The sequence below is a fragment of the Psilocybe cubensis genome, chromosome 6 (genome assembly GCF_017499595.1).
Source record: "Psilocybe cubensis strain MGC-MH-2018 chromosome 6, whole genome shotgun sequence".
NCBI lineage: Eukaryota > Fungi > Basidiomycota > Agaricomycetes > Agaricales > Agrocybaceae > Psilocybe > Psilocybe cubensis.
In genome coordinates this window covers 3,014,052-3,033,743 of record NC_063004.1, presented here as the reverse complement: position 1 = coordinate 3,033,743, position 19,692 = coordinate 3,014,052, and the positions used below count along the sequence as shown (strand labels likewise).

General features: G+C 49.9%; 2 protein-coding genes and 1 non-coding gene across 3 annotated transcripts; 1 reads left to right on the top strand and 2 right to left on the bottom strand.

Annotated features, from left to right (window-relative positions):
* Positions 1-33: 33 nt before the first annotated feature.
* On the bottom strand, positions 34-3,156 carry JR316_0007432 (Kinesin-related protein 11; the record flags this gene model as incomplete). Its single annotated transcript, XM_047893173.1, has 7 exons — positions 34-519; positions 587-1,081; positions 1,132-1,272; positions 1,325-1,547; positions 1,600-1,679; positions 1,735-2,578; positions 2,633-3,156. The coding sequence occupies 7 exons, from the start codon at positions 3,154-3,156 to the stop codon at positions 34-36; spliced, it is 2,793 nt and encodes a 930-aa protein (XP_047748455.1).
* A 426-nt stretch (positions 3,157-3,582) lies between these two features.
* On the bottom strand, positions 3,583-3,710 carry JR316_0007431. Its single transcript has one exon. It is a non-coding gene; the product is annotated as a tRNA-Leu (tRNA).
* An 8,889-nt stretch (positions 3,711-12,599) lies between these two features.
* JR316_0007430 (uncharacterized protein) lies at positions 12,600-19,579 on the top strand (the record flags this gene model as incomplete). Its single annotated transcript, XM_047893172.1, has 7 exons — positions 12,600-12,869; positions 13,184-14,644; positions 14,704-18,682; positions 18,737-18,855; positions 18,908-19,030; positions 19,088-19,294; positions 19,358-19,579. 7 exons carry the CDS (start codon positions 12,600-12,602, stop codon positions 19,577-19,579), a joined length of 6,381 nt encoding a protein of 2,126 aa, XP_047748454.1.
* Between the last annotated feature and the right edge of the window lie 113 nt (positions 19,580-19,692).

Genomic DNA, 19,692 nt, shown 5'->3' with positions numbered 1-19,692 from the left:
CCATAGTCCAAAACGGCCAAAGACTCAGAGGAACTACGGGAGAATGTTTTCCTTATCCCCAAATACGTCTCGTGGCCTCACCAAGGCAGTCTTATCAACTCCGTGGCCCAGTTTCTCCGCGACATTGGAAGATAGGGGCTGTGCGATGTATATCGAAGTGTCTAGGAGATGTCTTTCCACCTCCAACTCATCAAAGCTCACATCAGCCGCCCCGCCTAATTCCTCCAGCATATCCTGATCAAACAAACTCGGCTGCGAACGCGCGCCAGCGCGGTCAAGGCGCATTGGGCTCGACTCGGTGTTACCGGTCATGTCGCGCATAACGGTGACATCCGAAATCCGCGGCAGGCGCGCAGAAAACGATCGTGATTGCCGCCGCTCGTTGTAAGTCGCCATCGCGCCTCCATGTGTGGGCATTTTCAGTTTTGTAGGAGGAATGGTTTGTCCGAGACCCAGCGAATCAAAGCGTGTCACAAAGGTGGCCAGCGCGCGCCGTTCTTCTTCTAAAGTTTGCCTGGCCTAGACATTGGTTCTGATGTGAGCAACCAAGGGACTTTCTGGAACTTGGAAGAGTTGAGCAACCGACCTTCTTTTCTTTCTCCAGGGCTTTAACAAGCTCTTCAGCCCATTTTTCGCTTTTCTCAGTCTTTCTCTGCTCTTCCTCGAGTTTTTCCATCCATTCCTTCTCGACATCCTCTTTAACTTTCCTCAAAGGTTCACCTAGATTTTCCTCATACCCGCGAACCACAATCTCAAGCTCACGTATTGTCTTCGTTTGTTCCGCGATTAACTTGTCCTTCTCGTTCTCCGATGCGTCCGCGGGTAACGGGGGTCGCGCAAGGAGCGATGCTTCCAGTGACAATATCTGGTTGGCCTGGGATTCGATCTGTAAACGCGCGGCAAGTAGTTCCTGCTGAAGCTGATACGGCGACATGTCAAAGTCGATCTTGACCGGACTGGCGGCCCGCTCATCATCATCATCCACCTTGGTCTCTTCCACAGTCGCACTCGTCAGGATGAGCTTCGTTAGTTGCTGGATTCTTCCATTCAGGTCGCGCATAGCACGGGATTCATCAATTTGCTGAGAAAAGCAATGTCAGCATTGATCGTATCTCCGTCGTCCCAACTTACTTCACGAGCGGACAGTCGTCGAGAACGTGCTGGCACCTCAGCCTCGCGTTCAGCAAGACGAGCCTTCAGCTCTTCAATCTCCTTACGATAGCGTTCGATCAGGGCGTCGGTGTCAACTACCTCTTTCTTCTTGGCATTCAGCTGCAGGAATCATCAGTCACAATAAACTGTTGGATCAGTAATCCGGTCGCACCTGTACGTTCTTGATTCTCTTTGCAAAAAGCAGTGTACTCATGCTTTCGGAAATGGCCCCGGCATCAGGATTAATGGTGCAAATAACGCTAATTCGTGCATTTCCTGACAGTGACGGTTGCAACATACGCGTCAGCTTCGAATTTCGGTATGGTACGTGATCCGCCTTGTTCTTCGCTGCATTGTCAGCCAAAGTGCCAATGACAGTGCCCAATGTGAGTAAGCTACCGAATACGTGAGTCGGGAGATCTTTGAATTGCGATGAATATGACAAACCTCGTATTAATGTACTTTCCTTCTCTAGTTCTTTCCTTGTCAGAAGTAGCTTTCTCCGAACCAGCCAAATCAATAAGACTCTGCAGAAAATAGCATCAGCACACCTAGCAAGGCGATAATGGCTGGTGGACATACCAGCACAGATGTTTGAACCGACCGCCCGCCTCTTGCCTGAAGCCTGGGTCCACCTAATCCAGGTGTATGCCTGCCGTTAGGTCCTGGGGTTTGTCTGCCGCCAAGACCTGGAGTCTGTCGCCCAGCAAAGCCTGGAGTCTGTCTGCCGTTCATCGCGGACGCGGGCGTACTAGGCTCATCCTCATCATCGTCGTCTGACGACCCTGACGCCCCCCGTTCACGACTCTCCACAACCAGACGAAATACACTGTGACTCCGACTAGATCGCTCGTTCCAATCCGTACACGCAGTCCGCCTATTCCCCTCTCCTCGTTTTAGAACGTCTTTGACACCTTTCAAACTCGTGACGACTTCCTCTCTTAGAGGAGTAAGAATAACATCTCCTCCGGCTCCACCTTGAATTTGAACTGGATTAGACTTGGCCATCATTGGTGGGGCCAGGAGATCGACGACTGTTTCGTTGTATATCTCAAGATAACTGCATCGAAGGAGGTATTCCCTCTCTGGCGTCCTCTTGATGAACCCGAACACATCGCGCATGGCGCGGGGGATGATACCAGGCTCAGTTTCGTCTCCGGAGAGCGTGAAAGTTTTTCCAGATGCTGTTTGTCCATAGGCAAATATAACTGCATTGTACCCCTCCATCGCAGCTTGAACATGAGATCTTGCAACGGTGGTGTAAACGGGCTTGTTCGCTGACCCGGTAAGTACGGCATCAAAGTTAAAGGATGAAGATAACGAAGATGAGGTGGTGGTGGCGTGTTTCGCAAAATTGGGATCAAGCTTTAGTGAGTTGGTATTTTGATTGGGGATCCAAGCAGAGTCTGAATCTGTCGGACGTATTCTAAAATAAAATAAAAAGATTAGACAAAATAAAGTAAAGATTCCATTGTTATACCTGATGGATACCATAACTTTATCTTGTTTTCCGTGGTTGAGTTCCGCCGCTTTCAGCCATGCTTCGTCAATCTCTCCACTCACATCACCTGGCTCTACGGTCTGCGAATCGACGAGAACTTGTTCAGGATCGACATTACTAACATCCATCTCGCTCTTCGATGGAGATAGCATTGGACTTTCAGCTCCACTTCTGCTTCTGGGTGTAACTGGTGTCCTTGGTCTACTATGTGTACCATCTTTCTTCGTCGGCGTCCCAGGGACTGGATTCAATGGTGTCTTCGGCCTGAGAGTCTTCGATCGCGATTCAACTGATAATGTGGCTTTGTACTTCTTGTGAGTAGAATTGAGCAGAACTGGTTGATTGGCGCGAGAAAGTCGAGCATTCAACTGCTGGTCTGTAGTGGTGCTAGTTGAACTTGTCGACGATGAAGTCGACAGCACAGACAAGGATCGTTTGGGCGTGAAGGGTGTCGTACGATTTGCCCTGGAAGGTGTGCTGGGAACCGTTCCATTGCGGCTCATGGTGATAGCAGAGTATAACCTAGAAAATGTCAGTAGTTTTGAATGTTAAGAATACAATGTTGAAGTTTCAACCGTGGTAATATCAGGGGGACGTCCATGCCCCACGCGTCTGGTCACATGGGCGCGGGCGCCACTGGCCAAATTTGACAATCGTGGGAACAGACCAAGGCTCCGTTGAAGCACTGAGAACAGACGCCCAAATTCTCTCGATAGACTCTGAATCAATCGTCAATGAGACAAAAACAAAGTAGAATATGGTAACATAAAAATTGCAATGTATATCGATGCTATTATCCCCAATTCAGCGCAATTCAACACTTCCGAAAGTCAGATTGAACAAAAATAGACTGGACCCAACTTTGTCGTTCTGAAGCTACTCCAGACGTAAAATACGATAAAACCTGGACTTGAACGATGCAAAAGATGTGATGAGAATGGGATTCGAACCCATGCCCCGAAAGACCAGATACCACCAATTTCAAATGATGGGAGGGTGTCGAACACCCTGGTCATTAACCTTAGTCTGGCGCCTTAGACCGCTCGGCCATCTCACCTGCGAAACAGCGGTAAACCAGATTGTACACGAGCTAAGGGGAATAAATTGAAAGCAAATATTCAAATTTTTAGAACCATATATATCGTTTGAAATGGAGGGAATAACAATCTTCCGAAAATAAACGTCGGAGAATGCGTAAAGACATCGGACATCGGATGCTCGTTCACTGTAATCGTGGTACAACAACAGGGAGATGGAAGTGAAAAAGGAAGAACGTTTCCCACCAAAGGTACATGTCTATTTCGATGTTTATTAACGTTTTTAACACCATTAGAATATCTCCGATAGAATACTCAGGCTGTGGCTCCACCTAGTAAACGGATGTCTAAATGAAGTACAAAATGACGAGTCAGTAGAATCATATGCACCTACTTTTGAAGCTACAGAGATGCTCCTCCAGAGAGCTCTGATTACTACTAACTCAATAAGCGCCCATGTTAGCGGAATACAATCTATGTGTCGCTCACAATTTTAGCAGATTGAAAAACGTATTGCTTGAATAAACAAGTTCAACGATGTAAAAATGGTATTTCAAGAGCAGATTCCTAAAGGTAACATCGCGTATACTTAGTATCAGCTTAAATGGTACGTCTTTGAATTAGATTCCCTCAACGTGCCCATATTACCATTTCTGCACAGAATTTGTCGCTAAACATTAAACGGTCTTCAAGACAGAATTTAATGAAACAGGCAAATGATAGAAAGACCAGGAAATGGAACTAAACATCGTTATGAATTGTTCAATCAGGATACTTTTGGGCGCTGTATGAGTGAGCATTTTTCGATTTTTACACTCAAGTCTTTATCTAGTTTTCTTGAAAGATTTCAAATCACATGTCAGCGCGATTTAGACTGGACTTTAGGGATATACCAAGTTGTACTTCAGTTGCCAGACTGTGATCAGCACCCTCGAATATTGGCACTGTACACGGTAGGAAAGCCGCATGCTTATCACAGCAATATAACTATCGTTAAATCCATATCTTATCAAAAACAAACTCATGGACTCCAGACCAACTGTCAATTCTCGTCCTCAATAGCGACTCACGAGCCGAACCAGTACGACGCATCCAAACACCCGGACGGCCCAGCTCACTCCAAAAGCGCAAACCACCTCCCCTAAATAGAATCTCATCCCTAATATGTCTAAAAATCAGACAAAATCTATGTATAATCTGGCTCTGAAGATCTACACGAGAAAATGGAGAAAAATCATATAAAAGAAACAAGAAATGGGGAACGATGGCGAAATAAAGAAGAGACGATGAAGGATGGAAGTTCTACGGCCCTGGACGAGACCGCCAGAAATATACCGCACGGGGGAGACGGCGCACCGTGTTCCAGTGTTGGATGATGCAGCGAGGTCGGGGCCTGGGAGGTGGTGGGAGAATCCACCCCAGATACAGTATACGCGCACGGCTCGGCGGGCGGCGTGACCTGCGGCGTGTGCGGTCGTGGTATGTTGTCCTCCTTTTTTAATTTAAGGACCGAGAAGTCGTCAACTCAAAAGACGAAAACGCGTGGCGTAAGATGTTGGGCGTATATTAAGAATCAGAGAGACTCGGAATATCGGGCTGGGGAAGCCGTATTCTCGCGCCTCGTTTCTTTTCTTGATTGACCGGAATGCCAGTACGATCAGGAATCAAGGAACTTGAACTTGGTGCATCAGAAATTACCATTCGAAGAGTTGGGTTATCTCACGCGAAAGGATGGTAAAGCTGAAGGGGAGAACAAGTAAAGAACGGCATCTGGGCGTTCGCGTAAACTGCCGTCTGCGCGCATTGAGAGGCTCTGATGACGAGTTCTTGAGACAGATTTCGCAGATGCTTCATCTTATCAGTAATCAAGCCCGTAATCCAGGGTCCTCTGACCACGGAACCTGAACGGGCGATTTATAGCACACGAGATACCATGTATGGCGCTACACATTAGTATTCAATGGTGATCGTAAGGAGGAGAGTTTTAATCGACATGAGGGGTGGAGCGTAGGTTTGCTTTTTGCAAGTAGCGGTGATAGAGTCGGATGAATTTGGAGTGAATAGGACTAGGCTAAATGCAATTGCGGTGAATGACGGGCTTACTTGAATATCTGATTTGATTGCATGGACATGGACGCGGCGCCTGGAATATTCTGAACATGACGGGCACAGCACTTGCATGACCTACGACTCATCTCGTTTGGAGAAGGATACCTGTTCCTATTAAAAGACACATGGGTGATCCTCCAGTATGGCTCAGAATCGGAGAGACGCTGACGGTTTAAGGAATTCAAGATGCTCGCCATGGATCCAAATGCTGCCATTGAGGGCATGTGGTCAGTAAAATGTGCATTCGGAAGAAATACCGCCTCGTGTCAAGAGAGAGAGGGATCTGCAAGGCGTACTTGAGTGAGGTGCGGATGGAGATGAGAATTTGTGATATACGACCTTGAACGACTTTCCGAAATAGTTATAGCACCTAGTCTAACCGCTGGCACGCGGATTTAGTTAAGCCTTTCCGGTGGGCAGTCGTGGGTGAGCAAGGCGAGGGAAAGAGCCAAGGAAGTACTAGAGGGATATTCGTCAAGACCGGAGCAGTAAAGACAGCTTCAGACAGGGCGCAAGAGGGTTCTAGGAGATTCTGGAAGGCTGTCGGGATCGGCAGCCTCACTCGCTGAAACAGAAGGGACAACGCTCTCTTCGTTGCGTAGCGTTCTAGTCAATACATGATGTGTAGTAAATTACTATAATATATTTACCTTCGTTGCGTAGCGTTCTAGTCAAGCAACGAAGGTCATTTGTTTCCCTTTTGTCTTTCGGTCTCAATATCTTTGTAAGTTGATTAGCGAGACCCAATCTGGGCTCGCGTTTGTGCGCCGTTTTGTTGTGCGCGTCCGCCTGCGGTGCGTGTTTGCGTGTGTGGTAAGTCTCCAGGCTTACACCCCTCCCCCCTCTGAAGAATTCCATCGTGAAAGGGTCTGTTCTCTATGGCGTTATTCGTCTTCTTTGTCCTCGGCCTCTTCCTCTTCCCATCTATCCAGTGCTTCATTCTCTTCAAGCATACGCCCTGGAAGCCACTCATCATGCTCCTTCCCAAATCCAGCCCATCGTACCAGATATTGCATCCCTCTACCACGTTTTCTCGCATCCACAATTTTCTCTATCACTGTCTCTTCCACCCCGTCCTCGGTTATCACTGTTGGTGGTCGTACCAATTCTCTGTCCGGAAATTTCTCTGGATCATTCGGCACGAATGGTTTTAAAAGGCTGGCATGGAACCCCGGGAACGTCTTTGGGTTGTTTGGTAACCTCAGTGTATATTCTGATCGTTCGGGGAAGGCAGCCTCTACAACGTACGGTCCATCAAACCGTGGCATGAACTTTGCCACCCTTTTCTTCCCCTTCCGTTTGTAGTTGCGTCGCCGGTTCTTTGTAGAGAGCATTACCATATCGCCTGGTTGGTACACGATCTCGTTACCTCGCTGCTCATTTGCCTGAGCTGCTTGTCGGATCTTGGCTGTATGTAAGGCATCCTGCGCTTCCTTCACATCGATCTCAATTTTCCGAATGATCTCTCTTGCTGATGTTTCCACCATTGGTGCATCCTTGTTTGCCTTTGCCATTGTAGGAATAATCCGTGGAGATCGACCTGTCTTCAGTTGGAAACCCGAGTATCCTGTCGATGCATTTACTGTGTTCATCATTGCGAACCGAATGCGAGGGAGCTTGTCTAACCAGCCTTTTTGGTTTCTATCCACATAGTATCGTATTGCTTGATTGACGGTTTTATTTGTTCTCTCGCTCGCTCCATCGGTTTCTGGATGATAGGCGGTCGACATCTTGATCTTTACATTCAAAATCTTGCATATTGCAGTCCATAGATCTGATGTAAAGATTGTGTCGCGATCACAGATTAATTCTTCCATCAATCCATTTTCGCAAATCCAGTGGTCAACAACTTTGTGCGCAATTTGTTCTGTGGTCCATGAGGAGTGAGTTGCAATCAGTTGTATATCAGTACCTAAACGGCAAGTCATCGTGAGTATTGTGTCGCGTTCCTTCTCCTCGGGCAATGGTCCAATAAAGTCCAATGCAACTGACGTGAGTCGTTTGTCTGGGACAGGAAGTGGGTGAAGTGGTCCTGTAGGTTTGGTTGTTCGGTCTTTGTTTCGCTGACATTCCGTGCACGAAGGAATATATGCCTTTTCGAGATCTCTTCGCATGTTAGGCCAGTAGTACGACCCGTGTAATGCTTCATACGATTTGTCAAATCCAAAATGACCCAAAACATCGTGAGCCAGATAATACAGTCGTTCTCGGATCTTCCTATCGTTTGGGATTACTAGTCTTTGTCCAAGATAAATCAGCCCTTCTTCTTCTCGTGCTCCTGTTAGACTGTGCTTTTGCATTCCATCTCGAAATTGCTTAACAAACGGATCGGCATCATACCCATCCTTTATTGCCTGTACAAACTCCTGGTCAATTTCAATAGATAACACTGATCCCACAAATCCTCTTGGGGCGCGATTAGGGTTCCGTGTATAGGCCAATGCACAGGCTGCAAATCTTGAATTTGGCTCTTCGTCCGGCATCCTTGATAGGGCATCTGCTGCTACATTTTCCTCCCCTCGGATGTAACATATCTCGAAATCGAAATCTGCCATGTACATCGACCATCTCATCTGCCGACGTGACATCTCTTTCTGCGCCTGAAAATATTCCAATGTTCGGTGGTCAGTGTAGACTTCAAATTTGACCCCTAAAAGACTGCTGCGCCACTTTTTCAATGCTTTCACAATTGCCAGGAGTTCTTTTTCGTGTGTTGGATAGTTCTTTTCTGCGTCTTTCAGCTGATATGAATCGTATGCAACTGGTCTTGCTGATTCCCAATCTTTTCCAAAACTCAAGACTGCACCTGTTCGCCTATCGCTTGCATCTGTTGTCACGTAGATCTTCCCTTCAGGGTCATCGTAATCAATGACAGTGAGGCATTCCGCCCCTGTAACCAGTTCCTTGATTGCGTTAAAGGCTCGATCATGATCGGCGGTCCATTTGGGGAAGTCGCGATCGCATTCTTTGCTTGTCAGTGGTGATAAGATGCTAGTATGTTCCGCGAGCGCAGGGAGAAAGACAGCCAGATATCTTGTGAGTCCTAGAAATCCACGTACATTTGTTGCGTTTGTTGGTCGTGGCCATTTCTTGATTCGGTCTGTCTTTGCAGGGTCTGCGTGAATGCCGTTTGCGGAAATAACATGTCCCAGAAAGATAATTTCAGTTGCAAAAAGGACTGATTTCTTCGCATTACAATAAAGTCCCGCTTTCCGAAGCGCTTTCAAGACCTTTTCTACTCGTTCTGATAGTTGTTCCAAGGTGTCTGCCCAGATCACAATATCGTCTAGATAGACGTGACATACTTGTGCAATGAGTTCCCGTAATGCATCTGTCATTCGCCGTTGATGTGTAGCTGGCGCATTCTTCCCGCCCATTGGCATCACAACCCATTCGTATAGGCCCCATGGTGTACGCACAGCTGTCAAGTGAATGTCGTCTGGGTGTACTCGTGTTTGGAAGAAACTGTTGGTCATGTCTAATTTTGCAAAGAATTTGCCTTTTCCACAGTCTGCAAGAATGTCATCTACTCGTGGAAGTGGAAATTTGTCAGATATAGTGTTCTTATTGATCTCCCGATAATCGTTTACCCATCGTGGTGGTACTGACAGGTCAGGTACTCCGTTTTTATACTTTGGAATGCAGAATGCTGGCGATGCATATTCAGATGAGGATGGTCGGATACGTCCCGCGGCCAGATGCTCGTCAAGAAGCTTCTTCCATGCATCGTGATATTTCTTTGGAGCAGCGTATCCTCGACCCGCATGTATCTTGTCTTTGTCCACCAATCGTATCCGGTGATATATGTGATCAGGAATATCTACGTTGTCTGGTAGGCGGTCAGGAAAGCGATCTCGATATTTCTCTTTCATTTCTTTGTCCATGCGCAATAGCTTCTGCTGAAATTGAATGTTGCTGATTTGCTCATTAATCGCTGCTACCAACTGTTTTGCACGCTCTGGTTCGACCTGTGATCGCAGATGTTGTTCCTTTGCCATGGCCGATCTTCTCTGTTTGTCCTGATCTATCCCTGCGTCCGTCTTTAATCCCTCACAGATAGCAGTGCTCTTTGCAGCAAGAGTATCTCTTGTTGGTGGATTCATTAAATCATATCCAGAACGCTTATCAATAGCCGTTCGTTTCCGAGTATCAATGACTATATTTTCTGGGGAAAGAAATGACAATCCAAGTAGCAGCGGTATAGATAGGTTTTGATGAATCTTTGCTTTATGTGTCCGTGATATCCAGCTCCCGTTTCCTGATGCAACCCGAATCTTAACATACTCCCTGCATTCTAGCGGTGTATTGTCAATCGATGACAAATTGTCCTCGGCGGGTGGTAGTGGATATCGGGGGAGGCCGAGCTGGGTGACGAGTGTCTCGTCAATCACTGTGGAAGGAGATCCCGTATCAAGCATTGGTCGAATGCGAAGAGGAAAATCCACAACCGCTGGCCCCTCAATCTCCATAACTGGAAAGAGGTGCGGAACGGTCATAGACATGGTAGGGACGTACGAATCAGAATCTGTCTCCTCGTCATGCACGGTATATGAGGAGGAAGCATTGATTTGCCCCACGGGCAAGGACTTCCTAGTGCCCTGCTCTTTGGCATCCTTCTCACGTTGTGCCTTTAATGCCATCTCTTCTGTAAGGGTCTTGTATCCGTTTGCTGTTGGCCATCCATTTGGGCAGTTCCTTGCGCGGTGGTTGACGTAAAATCGACGGCATTTGGTACAGCCATTGTGATTGTCGAGTAATGTACGTTCTTCTGCTGTGATTTTAGGTAACAGTGGCCTTCGCACCCCATTATCGAACTCGCTGTTTGATGGTCGAGGGTTGGGATTTGGACTATCCGAGAGACGCAATAACAAGGATTTCTTGTCAAGCCTGCGTGCAGCCACTCGTGTTGCGTAGCTCGCATCGATTTGACGTTGGGTGCGTGCACGTTCCTCACGAAGGCGGTCGTCACGGTCCTTTACTTCCAGTGACCAGGCGGCTAATTCGGTGGCCTTGACTGGCTCGAATCCGAGCGACTCACGAAGCTCCTGGTTCAAGTGTGACTCGAGCTGTATCTTCAATGCTTCATTGGGGAAGGCGTACCCCTCTGGTGCCATCGTCTTCAAGATCGCATTCAAATTCTCCATTTCGATCTTCCAGTCGATGAAAATACGGTCGCCCTGATAGGACGTTAGGATCTGTTCACGGACTTTGTGAGCCCACTTCTTCTCCAACACGAGCACTTGAAGCTCCTCCAGATATTTCTCCAGCGGCAGTTCATCAATCCGTGTGGAATCTGCTTGATACCAAGCCACCAGTCTTGGTTCTTGCATTCCATCGGCCACAAACTTCACAACTTCTTTTGGCGACTTCGCTGCATGCTTCATGTATTTGCGGCAAGCAACCGCCCACTGCTGCATTACCAGAGGATCAATCTTCCCTGGTGTGAGAATCGGTACGTCCTTCATCTTATTTTGGACAACCGTAGCGAGCGGTTTATCGTCATCGTTTGGCATCTTGACTCTGACAACGGTGGGATACCTAGGGTTGCGGCGATTGCGTCGATCTCTGATCGGATTGCTGATCGCGGTGGGAGTGTGTGTGTCGGTATGGTCTTCGTCCTCTGAGTTAGAGGTCGCTGAATCTGAGAAGCTGAGATTCACTGATGAGGCAGACGGTGACGGCGGTGGACCTTGGGGTTCAGTTCGTGGTTTGCGGAAAACAGTAAGGCCTGGAACAAGCTCTGAGGGTAATCCAAGCTCTTCTCGTCGTTGGGTCGACGCTCGAGTGGTCCGCGACGATTCGGTATACAGTGTGGGCAATTTACGGTAACGGTAACAGTGTGCGGCGGTGGTACGTAGTCGGCTTCAAAAAAAAAGTGGAAGGCTGTCGGGATCGGCAGCCTCACTCGCTGAAACAGAAGGGACAACGCTCTCTTCGTTGCGTAGCGTTCTAGTCAATACATGATGTGTAGTAAATTACTATAATATATTTACCTTCGTTGCGTAGCGTTCTAGTCAAGCAACGAAGGTCATTTGTTTCCCTTTTGTCTTTCGGTCTCAATATCTTTGTAAGTTGATTAGCGAGACCCAATCTGGGCTCGCGTTTGTGCGCCGTTTTGTTGTGCGCGTCCGCCTGCGGTGCGTGTTTGCGTGTGTGGTAAGTCTCCAGGCTTACAGATTCTCATGTTTAATTTAACAAAGTTGACTTTGGCGTACCTGGGGATTGTCGTCAAGAGGTCGTCGTTGGGTGGTAGTAGGAGCGCTGTGCACCATCGTAGTAGATTTACACCACCAAGGCGATGGTTTCAGACTCAACTCGGCTCAAGTGCAGTGTCAACTTTCAAGCTTTCAAGACTGACTGTCGGCGGTGAAGCTGTGAAGGTAGACAGCAGTGATGAGCGCGCTGCTGTAATAGCTGTCGATCACGGTTTGTTTACTTCGTTGATTGATGTGCCAAGCATTCAAGTTCACACAATACCGTCGACTTTCCCAGTCTAATCCTTACTCCTACACTAATTCTATCCATATCATTTCTTTCTTTCAGAACCACCACCACGCCCACGACAACGACACCACCAACGACCACAGCGTACGCGCTATAACTATAATCCACCCGCACCCGCACCAAGAGGAAAGCGGATCTGATCGTGTTTTTTTGTACCCCGTATTTTTTTCCAAATTCCAACCGGCACCGGAGACCCCACGCAATTGGTTCGCCTGCTTTGGCAACAAAAAAAACTGTTTCTCCGAAGGGCGATACCACCCACGCGGAATTGCAATTATTAATTAACGACCATTGGGATGGCGTCGGCCAATAGCAATGGCAGCAATAGCCAGAGCGGGAGGCCTGCGCTGCTTCCGCCTTTGACCATTAACGATAACGAGCACGAGAGCAAGGCGAAGAAGAAGAGGAACGTCAACAAGAAGAGATTGGTTGTTGCTATTGGCCGCAGCAACCTCGACCCCTTCATCGACAAGGATAGCCTGATTCTGGTCAGAGACCCGCCTAGAGAGCGCCTTGCGCGATCCAGAGTTTCAGCTGAGGAACAGTTGCACGAGGAAACGCTCTTGGTAAGTGTTTCGAGCTGTCTTGCCTTTAATTTCGCAATTACTGGCTACGTGGTCATGGTATCCATACGCCAGCGCGGTGTCTGAAGTATCCAGAGATCGATATCCATGACATCCGCTCGGAGTATGAGGGGGTTTTAGTCGCCGTTTCGCTCGGAAATTTTGCCTTGCGTCTATGTTCACTTGTTTAACATCAACATATCCTAACCGTCCTGGCAGACCAGTGACTCGAGGCGCAGCCCTGATAGCATACCGCTTACACATACCTTACCTTTGTTTACTTTACTCACGCGTCTCTTTTTTCTGTCTTTCTCCAGTCTCGCATTTCTGGGAAACAGGACGCCCAGTTCCAGCACGACTATCCTGTCCTTAGTCCTGCTTCCACCACCACTACTTCCCCTTCCAGTTCTTGTGGCACAAATTCTGCCTGTACTACTCCCTGTAACACCACCGCCTCAATCACCCATAGATTAAGCCAGGAAGAGGAATATTACGCTGACATATACCAGTACTATTACGACGTCACGAAACCACCATCAAGATCTCCGTCTCCACCTCCACGCGCGTCTGACCTCATTTCGTCCTCATCAAGACGCGACAAGGCATCCCCGTCCATCTCTGCATTTACGCCTAGACCTGAAAATAGATCTATCCTGTTCCCAACGCCCGCACCCTTAGAGATTCAGAACCCGCCGCCCACGCCCACATCACCCACCATGTCCAAAAAACGCGGGTCGCTCCAGTCTATTTTCGTGCCATCCTTCCTGCAATCCGCCATCGGTGGTACAACGCCCCCGCTGACACCTGAAGCGACGTCTACGCCATCAACATCTACTGCTGTGCCTGGACAAGGGCACGGGACCGTGAAGTACGCGTCAAGGATGCGTGCACTGTCGGCTGCAGGAAGCCAGTCAAAGGCGAGCCATGGCAGCGCGAATGCAATCTCGAACTCCAGTGCAGTCAGCAACGCGACGAGCGAAGGGCACCAGCGGAAACGGAGTATGACATTTAGCATGAGTATGAGTCTGAGCATGGCCTCTTCACTACACTCGCCCTCCACAACCTCGTTCATCACATCACCCCCCTTCGTCGCGACCGACATCCCATCTGTCTCTTCTCCCTCATCTCCGTCCACGACCCCACTCTCTCCACGCAGCTCGCCACCCCCCGCGTTCCTGATTGACGACGACCCATTCGCAAATCTCACATCGGCGCCGTCCGAGTCAATGGGCCTAGGTCGATTTCACCACCACCCGCACCCACCGCCTGCGCCTGCGCCTGTGGTCGTCCCACTTCCGCCGCCACCCATCCCGATCCCTCGCTCGCCGTTGCATGAATCGCCAGTGATGTTACCGTCGGTGGCTGGGGCCATCTCATCGTCTGTGTCGTCGGATATGACCATCACACCTAGTAGCGCAAGTACAAGTTCAATTTCAAGTCCCTCTTCGCTTGTTGGACATGCACCGGTGCATCTACCCTCCTCACCGATCGCTCATAACGCGCCGTCCGCGTCGACCTCTACGCTTTCTCTGACAACGCTCTCAAAATCGCCGTCTCTTTCGTCTATTTCCATGGCTAAATCACCCGTTGTTTCTTCCTCATCGTTGTCAAGCTCCAGCGTTGTTGCGAAGACTCCTTCACTCTCTGCCCCGTCTTCACCACCTGCCCCGCCCCCGCAGCGCGCGCGACCTGCGCACCAGCGTCCAGCATTCTCCCCGAGGCCAAGTTTGCCATCGCTCGACACACTAGCGAGGATGAATGTCGTGCTGACAAAGAAGGTGATTAAGTTTTTCAAAAGCCGTGTTTTATTTGTGTTAATATGATTATTATAATGTAGGTGCGAAAAGGACGTGTTGGTGCAGGACTGCCGTTTGAGCCTTGGGATTTGCCTTCGGACGACGAGGCTGCGCCGCCGCCTCCGCCACCTAGCGCGTCGGCTTCGAATTCGAGTTTCAATGTTCCGAATACGGCTTCAGCAGCAGCGGGACCCGTGTCAGGTTCGAATGCAGTTGTCGAACCCACCCCAAGTGCCCTTGTACAGACTCCTCCAGTTGTGCTGTCAAAAGCGACTCCCTCGTCGCCTCCACTTCCAACATATTCATCTAATTCTACAGTTTCTCCGCCCACATATTCACCTGCGCTTTCGACCATGACATCGCCTATTCAATCTCGCGCAGTGTCTCCGTCGCCTCTTCTACAGCCCCCTCACCCCACTTCTTCCACACCATCTGTATCGACGTCTCCATCCATGCGATCGCCATCCTTGTCGCCCGCCTCTCCTTCATCTCCTTCATCATCATCTTCTTCAGCATCTTTCACCCCACCCGCAACAGCGACGACGTTCGCGTCCGCGCCAACGAGTGGGTATCACCCACCCCCACCGCCAGCGCCCATGCATCCACCTCCACCCCCGCCTCCGCAGCAGCACGCGCCGCTACACCTCCCACCACCCACGCCGCTGAAAATAGCCAGGCCGCAGCCGCTCCTACCGAGCCAGATCCTCGCGCTCGGCTCGATAGCCGCTGATGTCGAGATGGTTGTGCCTGTTTCTGGGTATCCTGGGACGTCATGGAAGTCCACGTCGTCGCCGACCATAGCTGCGCCAGACGCACCATTGCAGCCGCTCTCGAATGTGGCAGGGCCGACGCGCCTGCCGGTAGTCGAAGAGGCGGAGCCGCCCAAAGTTAGTGTGGAAGACGCGCAGGACGTAGTTGTGCAGCAGGAGGCAGAGGAGGAGGGGTCGGATGGATACTTTGGAGACTTTTTGGATCGGTATCAACACCCAAGCAGGGCGTGCAGCGAGGATGGACATGGAGTTGGAAATGGCTCCGCTATGCCAATTCCTGTTGACGATGGGCTTTCACATAGTGGGTTATTGGCGGTTGCAGCGCAAGGAGCGACCGTCGATAGGAATTCGTTTACGGAGGAATACTCCTACCTTGGAAAGCTGGTCGACGACAACACAGAGGCGGAGGTGGAGGGTCCGGGTGTACAATCAGATGTGGTTCAAGGATTGGCGATGTTCTCGTCGCCCCCTTTGTCTACTTCCTTGAACCGGTCGTTCTCGACGCGTTCTGATTCATCTATGGGTTCCATTGATTCAGCGAGTGCTGTCGAGCAAGCTGATACGGGTGATGATCGCGCGGAAAGCAAGGGGCGAATAAGAGAAGAGCGGTGGTCATATCGACGCTTCGTGGGTCCTAGTCGAAGTTTATCATCACTCGAATTAGATATGGATGGCGAGAGCGTGGCTGGTTCAGGACACGACGCACACTCGGCGGAGAGCGACTGGTTGAGAGGCGATGGCACTCACAGCAGCAGCAGCCACCCCAGTCTGTCGCGAACGCGATCCTTGTCTGATGACAGTGACATGGTTCAGTCCCCTACCCCGGGAGACTACGATTACACCTATTACCCTTACTCCCATGCCCGCGCGTTGGCGAGTACGTACCAGGCACCTAGGCACTCGGCACTCTTTGCGCCGAACGCAGGTCCTGGAGAGGATGAATCGTTGTTTCATACTGAGTCTGCTAGGCACGCCTTTTCATCTTCTTCTTCAGTTGAAGATGTTAGAGAAGCAGGAATTACGTGGGACGCGGCGTTCATAACGGAGACGGACAGGGGAGTTAGTATGCCTGAAGGACTCACGGAACTCACGGACGGCGATGGAGGGTACGGCTTCGGGTTCGATAAGGTTATAGTTGCGGAAGAAGTCCACCGTGACGTCGTCGTTGGGAAAGAGAAGGAGAGCCTCACGACCGCCACGAGTGTCGAGGTCGCCCACGGCCAGCCTACTTCAACAGTCCCCAGAGCGGCTGACTTGCCTTCTTCCTCTTCCTCTTCAGACCAACACGATTTATCACTGTCAGCCTCCACAAATCTGTCACCTGTGGAGCCCGGAATATCACCGCTCGTTTCCGAATCAGACTCCAATACACAGCTCACTTCCTTGACTTCCGACGACGAGTTGATGTCTCGTTCAAACGCACTAGCATCTGGCCATCCGCTTCGGTATCGGACTACAACTATGAGACCAAGGGCCTCAGGCGAGCCCAACGATTCTACGGGCTATCGCTCTCGTGGACACTCTGCAGCGTCATCAATATCTCAATCGTATAAAGCAGGCAGTTCACACGCGCAACAGGCCAATAGTATCACATCGAACGCTTACTACTATTCTATGGGATCGCGCGACTATCGAGGCGTAAGAAGGAGAGGAGATAGCGACGATGAAGATGGAGAGGAAGAGAAGAGGAGGCGCCGAGCATTGGAGCGTACGTATGTACACGACAGTGTGTCCAAGATCACTTCGCATTCTTCCAGCGACGATGACAGTGCAGACAACTACGGCGAAATCAGCGCCTCGTCCTCGAAAAATCGCTTGGCGCCCAGAGCAAACGCGGGCGGGTCTGTTATTTTACGGTCGCCATCCGTCACGGGTTCTTTCGTGACTGCATCCTCGAGATCTCCTTCGTTAAAACCAATGGACTTCCCTGCTTCTTCCAAACACAGTAGCCGCTATGCATCCGAAGACGAAAGCGAGGACGATGACAGCACCAGCGACTCCGACGATGACGTACCCCTCGCGCAACGCATCCCAGGCGCATTGACAGCACAGCAAACGATACGACGGCAATTCCGGGAGGAGCGAGAGCAGCGTAAGCGGGAGAAGGCGTTGCGGATGGAGAACGGAAATGCAGAGCGGCGAGCGCGACAGGAGACGCTGCGGCCTGCTGGAGCCGGGCCCTCTATGCAAGATGGCAACGTTGGGTCCAGCTCTCGTGATGCTGCTATGCACGCTGCATCATCTGTCAGTGCTCTTCAGAGACAGAGAACGACGACGCTGCCGGGTAAGGCTCCCACGGCGGGTGCTTTCAACCCGCACGATTTGGCAAGGAAACTCCAGAATGTGCAACTAGCGGAAGCGTCGCCGCCGGCATATCAGCAACAACAGTTATATCTTCTCCAACAACAGCATCAACAGCTTGCTCTGCGCCAACGTTCCAAATCAGTCTCCAAGCCGTCCGCTGATCATCAACCTTTACCTCCTTATTCTGCAGCGTCGCCTTCGGCATCATCTCCTGCAACGCGTAGCCGGAGTATCAGAGACCCTTCGACGCAGACACAACACCAATTTTCTCCATCATCGCCTATGGGCCAAACGAATGTCCCCCCGGTTCCGAGTCTCCGTCCCATGCGCTCATTCCATCGCCCATCAGAACATCGTTCCGTCGGCGTGGAAGATCCACGAACAATGCCGCATCCCTCTGAAGCTGAGCAGCGTTTAGGCCGCTCTGTGACATCTGCGACGCGCAGCCACCGCCCTGTCCCTGTGGATGACCCACGCTTTGGCGCAGATGCTGACCCTCGACTGGGACGTTCTGTGACCTCAGCGACCCGTGCTCCACGTCGACGATCACCATCTCAATCGAGGCCCGGAGGCGAACGTTCCATTGAACCGGTGCCGCCGCTACCCGCAAGCATGCACGGCCGAACCAGTCATGATGATCCAAGAAAGAATGTAAGGCCAGGCACTGCAGAGGGGCGCAATCCATCGACACGAACATCCGGAGATGTGGAACGCGCGCCCAGGAGCGCTCCTGCTCAGCCTCCTCTGCCGCCTCTCGCTAATAAAGTTGTGGTCTCGCAGCAGCGCGTGTTTGTAGGCAACCTCCAGCAATTCCACATGGTTGAGATTGGGCCCACAACTACCGCTGGCGATATTGTTTCAATGATGGAAGCTCAAGGTGCCTTGAATGGCTGGGCAGGTAGTGGCGGATGGATGGTCTTCGAGGTTGCTCAAGACTTTGGAATGGGTACGCATTCAGAGCTTTTTTTTATCATACATGATCTCATGTTTTGCCTTCTAGAACGTCCTGTCCGAAGCTATGAATTGCTTGCTGATGTGCAGTCTTCCTGGCTCAAAGACAAAAGCGTGAACTACTTTGTTTTGAGGCTGACTCCCCTAGCCGTCCCACTCAATATCCATGTACGTCAGTTTTAAACCTGTTTGGTTAATAACATCTCATATCTTTATCCAGGCCATTCCAACAAGCTCCCCTACCCATTCTGGTTATATTGAATGGGAAGTAAAACGAGGCAAATGGAGCAAACGGTGGTTGCACCTTCGAGAACACAATTTGTATCTAGCCAAACGTGATAACGTAGGTCGACATTCTTTTGAGATTATTACCATGCAGCTGATCGCGTAATTATTACAGGGCAAAGACGAGGTTCTCATCTGCTCTTTGTCAAACTTTGACGCGTATACCATCACCCGACACCATCGTGCGCCAAAACCGTTTGCATTCGCCGTAAAATCTACCGACAACTTGTCATTTTTTGAAAATACCGCGGACTATATGCACACTTTCTCATGCAACGAAAAGGATGGACAAATCTGGATTGAAAAGATTCTCGTGGCTCGTGTACGTCCCATATATGTTACGTTTCATTGTGATTTTGTGCTGAGAATAGTTCTCCGCTTTCAGTCATATGTTCTTCACCAAGAGCGGCACATCTTGTTCAACCCTAAAACTACGGGCACCAACGGCAACAGCAACGGTGCAGCAGTTTCACGGGCAGGAACGAAGAAATACACACCGGTCAGATCAAATCAACAGCCCCTCGTCTCCTTACCTCCGATCGGGGTCGCACAGTCCTTACCGCACCATGACGTTTTCGAACCGGGTTCGCTCCTTGCCAAACATTAGATTATTTTTACCTTTGGGTTCTTTCTGTTATCTGGTTATTCTTTCATTCCTTCTGCATTATTCTATTTGTTCGTATATCTCCTTTCTGTTGTTCTATTTTTTTTTTTGCCGAT